The sequence below is a fragment of the Octopus bimaculoides genome, chromosome 15 (genome assembly GCF_001194135.2).
Source record: "Octopus bimaculoides isolate UCB-OBI-ISO-001 chromosome 15, ASM119413v2, whole genome shotgun sequence".
Taxonomy (NCBI): domain Eukaryota; kingdom Metazoa; phylum Mollusca; class Cephalopoda; order Octopoda; family Octopodidae; genus Octopus; species Octopus bimaculoides.
The window spans coordinates 35,871,535-35,877,377 of NC_068995.1; the positions used below are offsets into that span (position 1 = coordinate 35,871,535).

The 5,843-nt window shown below is 35.3% G+C and overlaps 1 protein-coding gene across 1 annotated transcript in view; it reads right to left on the minus strand.

Moving 5' to 3' along the window:
• LOC106883807 (uncharacterized) overlaps positions 1-5,843 on the minus strand; it is a 158,537-nt gene that overhangs the window by 84,846 nt on the left and 67,848 nt on the right. The window contains exon 7 of the mRNA XM_014934944.2: positions 1,454-2,760. Within this exon, the coding sequence (XP_014790430.1) occupies positions 1,454-2,760 (1,307 nt within the window). The remainder of the gene's footprint in view (positions 1-1,453; positions 2,761-5,843) is intronic.

The window sequence follows — 5,843 nt, forward strand, 5'->3', positions numbered from 1 at the left end:
ATATATATATATATATATATATATATACACACACATACATACACATGAAAAGTATATTATTATTATTATTATTATCATTATTATTATTATCATCATCATGAAAACTCTCAACTTTATTTTCCTGATATGATGGAAAGTGTCAGCTGTCACAGCACAGCAAGCAGACTAAGTAACACTTGTTTACTGATCATGGATTTTATAAAGTCTTGAGTTGGTACTTGTGTCTGCTAACACTTTGAATTTCATCCAGAGATCAGGAATCCAGAGTTAACATCATGTGAAGAATTTTTAGTGAAGGTTGGAATCAGGAGAGGCATATTTCAGGGAGATACTCTGTCACCAATGCTGTTTGTGATTTGTATGATACCCATCATGCAGATATTACAGAAAGTAACATCAAAGTACACCTTGGAAAGTGGGGAAAGGTTGAATCACCTGTTATTTAGATCTTCAGTGAGAGTGAGTGTGAAATGTATGGTCTGTTCCAACAGAACAGTTACTCAGTAAGGATATGGGGATGGAATTTGGGATTAACAAGTGAGGTATGCTTATCATAAAAAAAAGCAAAGTATTGTCATCTGATGGTGTAGAACTACCAAACAGCAAGAGAATTAAAAGATGTTGAGGTGGATGGATACAAGTATTTGGGCGTTTTTTGACTATGAGAAAATCAAAGAGAATGAAATGAAGGATAGTTTTAACTGAGGAGAACCAAATTAATTATAGAGAGTAAGCTCAATGCAAAGAACAAGATCAGGGCAATGAATATATGGGATGTCTCCTTAATGTGATATGACAGAGGTGCTATTAGCTAGACAAGGAAATGGATTGAAAAACCAGGAAAGAGAGGTCAGTGAGAAAGGAACAGGTTGTTTCTTACTCTTAAAGAATTAGTCAGAGCAAGTGAAATTAAAATGATAACTCTTTCTTTGATAAGCACAAGATCTGAAATTTTGTGAGGAAGGAGTAAATCAATTTCATCAATCCCAGTGCTCAACAGGTATTTATTTTATCAACACCATAAGGACGAAAGGGAAAGTAGACCTCAGCAGAATTTGAACTTAAACTGTAGAGATGGACAAAATGCTGCAAAGAGAAAAGTCCGGCATGCTAACATGTGCAGGTGAGCTGAAAGAAAAATGAGTAAATTAGGAATCAGATAAAATTGTGCTGATATGGTGATGCAATGTGTACGTATAATGATAGTTGGTTGAGGAAGTGTTAGATGATCCAACTGGAAAGAAAATGAGAAAGAGAAGGACTGCAAAAAACAAATGTAGAAATGGTAAGGGCAGATCTAAGATTGTTGACCCTCACAAAGAAGATGAGGAAGGAATACAAGTGTTGAAAGACTGTAAAGACAAAGCTATACAAGCCTGAAAGAAAAAACACATAAAAGTGATGGTAGTGATGGTGGTAATGACAAATTAATGAAAGTGGTTAATTCTTTTACCTAAATGATGTTGATGGCAGATTTCCAGATACAATCTTCATGACATAAGAATCTTTGAAGTTGATATTTTTCTTAAATGCTTTCTTGGCCTTTTCTGGCCAGATGTATGTATCACTAGGGTGTGGCTTTTGACCAACAGGACATATTCTAGCCAATGTACAATGCACAGCTAATGCAGGAAACTTTTTATAAGCTATATTCATGGGGTAAATGTGCTTTCTTGAAATCCAGGCAATATATCCATAGTCGATGTAGAAAACTTTAACAGACATTTTATTTGGTTTCTGAGCAGATTTGAAGTCAATAATAATACCTCGATGGTAAGATTGGTCAGTTTTGTCATAACAACAGCATAAAGAATTGATCTCAATTTTCAAGGTTTCAGAGAGTTCTAAGAGTTCAGTTGGTTTTAGTCTCAAGAACTTTTCATTAAGACTTTGGACAAGATCTGCAAGCCTCTCAATAGTTGCAGAGTTTATTACATAAACATAGAAATCAGAAGGAGTTGAAACATATGAAAATACAACTTCATGTATTTTCTCAGTTTCTGAGTTGGATGTGTTGTATTTTTTGATAGATGTATCAGTGGTTTGAAATTGTTTTGGTAAAGGTTCACTAGAACAACTTTCTAATGTACCTTCTTTATTATCAGTTGTTACATTAGTGCATGGAAGTGTTGATGATTCAGACAGAGATTTTTCAGGACTTGTCTGAGAATTGCATATTTTGGGTTTTGTTTGACAATTAGACATTTCAGAACTTATTTGATAATTCAATTTTTCAGGACTTGTTTGAGAAGTGGAATGTTCACACTGATCAGCAACATTAACATTTAAACAGTTCTCTTCTTCAAAATCCTCACAAGGCTCTTCATAAATTGTAGAACACTCCATTCGTTTTGTAAATGCAGATCTAATCTGTTGGTTTATGTTTCCATCATAATATTGTCTTTTTGTGATATCATCATTCCTGTAAGAAGTCACAGAAATACTGTCCTCCTCAGTGGAATCTAATACTGGCTGTTGATTGAATAGAACCCAGGTTTTCAGAATGTTACATATTAAATTAATTTGCTCAGAAATAGGGATGTATACAGCACAATTTTTAGAGATAAGCTGTAAACTGATGCTGTAGAGCTGCAAAGCGGAAGCACTGGGGAAATCAATTGGATACAAATGGACTAAATGTGGGAAACCATCTGTACAGGAAATTTTGGGAATACACAACAGAACTGAATAAGACACTAATTTCTGGAAAATGTCAGAGATATTTATTGACCAATCATTCTTGATATCAACGGGAGCAATCTGCAATTAAAAAGCAAAAAATGTATGTAAAATATATGTAATAATATGTCATTATAAGCATCAGTTTGAGACAGAAAGAAATCAAAGGGTCTAATGACAGGACTCAAAACATATATCACTTACCAAGTAACTCTCTCTCTCTCTCTCTCTCTCTCTCTCTCTCTCTCTCTCTCTTTCAAATTAGTGGAATTTATTTTTACTTTTATTTTTTAATTTGCTCTTTTATCGCCACAAGATAATTGTTTAGTTGTTACTTGGCATAGCAATGCAAATTATGTGTATGTGTGTACCTATATGTATTATGTAAGCATACAAAATAATCTCACTAATATACAAAATTCATATCAACCGACTGTTAACGGCTCTGAGAAAAAAATTTACTTGTCATTCAGTAGCTTCTGCTAATATTATGCTGCCATTTCTATAGCTAAGTTTCTTAACCATTTGAGAAGGTAAATGAACTACTGTTGACCTATGCAAGCCAAACTCTTAGAGTATAGACACTGAATGCAAATATATGAAGAAAGAAGTTAGGGGCTCTGATGGTTCTTTTAGTTTTCTTGCTTAGTCTCAGCTGTAGCTTAAACCTTTAAGCATTTTCTGTATGTATATAACTGTAAGGTATTTTCATTGTCATCCTAAACAATCTCTGCTTTCTGTAAGATTTTGTTTTAGTTTTCCTCTTTTGCGATGCTTTTAATTAACAAGAACGGCCTACAAAAGAAACATAGTTATGAAAAGGAAGGTGTAATCTCCAATGACTGGCGCAATTACATAATAGTCAGCTACTAAAAGGATAAGGGAGATACCTTGGAGAGAAGTAACTGTAGAAGCATCAAACTGCTGAACCAGGTGATGAAAGTTACAGAGTAATAGCTGAATTAATTAAGAACAGAATTAGCCAAGATGAGATGCAGTTTGGCTTTGTGCAGGAGAGAAGCACTACTGACACTATTTTCATAGTCAGGCAAGAGAAGTATTTAGCTAAGAATAAGCCCTTTTATTTGGCATTTATTGATCTGTGATATGGTGGTCTCTGAGGAATCTAGGGATAGACAAATGGCTTGAGAAAGTGGTACAGGCCATGTACAAGGGTGCTGTTAGTAAGGTAAGTGTCAGCCATGAGTAACAAATTTAGGATACAGGTAGGTGTGCAAAAAAGCTTGATTCTCAGCCCCTTCTTATTCATCATCATCCTCCAGGCCATAACAGGAATTTAAGACCAGAAGCTCATAGGGACTAATATATGCTGATGATATTGCTCTCATAGCAGAACCTGTAGCAGAACTAGAAAAGAAAAATCTGGGTGTGAAAAGAAAACTGGGCATCAAAGAGCCTCCAACTTAACCTTGGTTAATTTCAAGGCTCGTTCACAGCAGAATTTGAACTCAGAACATTAAGACAGATAAAATGTTACTGAGCATTTTGCCTGGCATGCTTACTATTCTGCCAGCTCACCCACCTTATGAAAATAATAACACATTAACAAGTTTGAAGCACCAGGTAGTGTCCACACAATGAAAATGGTCTGAGAGATGTCTATTAACTTTTGAGATATCTGTATACAAAAGCACTTGTAATATATCCAGTAAATAGGGTTGTGGTTATTTTTAGAGAAATCTATCAAACAATATATAGGCATGGCTATGTGGTAAGAAGTTTGCTTTCCAACCACATGGCACCTCGGGCAAGTGTCTTCAACTATAGCCTCAGACCAGCCTTGTGTGTGTGTGTGTGTGTGTGTGTGTGTGTGTGTGTGTGAGATAATCGATTAAGGAAACAGATGATGGATTTGGTATTGGTCTTTATCTTGTGCGATGATTGTTTTGACCCATCCCGCTATTGTCCCTTATGAGTGGGATTGTATGCATCATGTTTTGTTGCATCCATTTTGCAGTCTGGGTAACATCAGGTGCATTCATACATAGAGTGGTGTCTTGCTAAAGATCTTGAGTTTGGGTGGTCATGTTGTTATTTGCCCTCTCCAGTCAGGGAATGGGGTGATGCTACAATTGTCATTATCATTAAATGTCCATAACAAAAATAGTAAATAATTGTAAATGTCAACATATACACTGTAGACAGGAAAGAAAGAAAAAAAAATTGAACAAAGGAAAGTAAATGGGAGAGGGACAGGAGGGATTAAATTACATTAAGTTTAAAACAAGACAAGGGTACGAGAAAAAGGAAGAAAAAATATATATGCAGGCGAAAGTGTCTGGGAGGGCAAGAGGGTTAGTATACTTGCTACCACAGGTCAGGATGTCTATAGATATATACGCACACATTCACGTTGGGCCAGGATGAGTGTGGGTGCCTATGTCTCTGTGTGGGTATATGTGTGGGTATGTAAGTGTGTGAATGTGTGCATATATGCCTATACGCATCCTGACCTATGTTAGCAAGTATACTAACCCTCTTGCCCTCCCAGACACTTTCACCTGCATATATATTTTTTCTTCCTTTTTCTAGTACCCTTCTTTTGTTTTAAATTTTAATGTGAATTAATCTCTCCAGTGTCCCTCTCTCATTTACTTACCCTTGTTAAATTTTTTTTTTCTTTTTTCTTTCTTTTTTTGTCTACAGTGTATATGTTGACATTTACAATTATTTACTATTTTTGTTATGGACATTTAATGATAATGACAATTGTAGCAACACTTCGTTCCCTAACAGGAGAGGGAAAATAACAACATGACCGCCCAAACTCAAGATCTTTAGTGAGACACCACTCTATGTATGAATGTACCTGATATGACCCAGACTGCAAAATCGATGCAATACAGCATGATACATACTATCCCACTCATAAGGGACAATAGCAGGATGGGTCAAAACAATCATCACACAAAATAAAGACCAATACCAAATCCATCTTCTGTTTCCATAATCAATTATTATCCCAACTAACACTATAGAATTCCTGAAGTAGATCGAACGGAAATATACCACAACTGCAGATGACATCAGGTAGCTCAAACCGTGCCAGTGCTTTACTCAACACATCAACACACTGATTGACATATACCCATTAATCCAAAGTATTACATATATATATATATATATATATATATATATATATA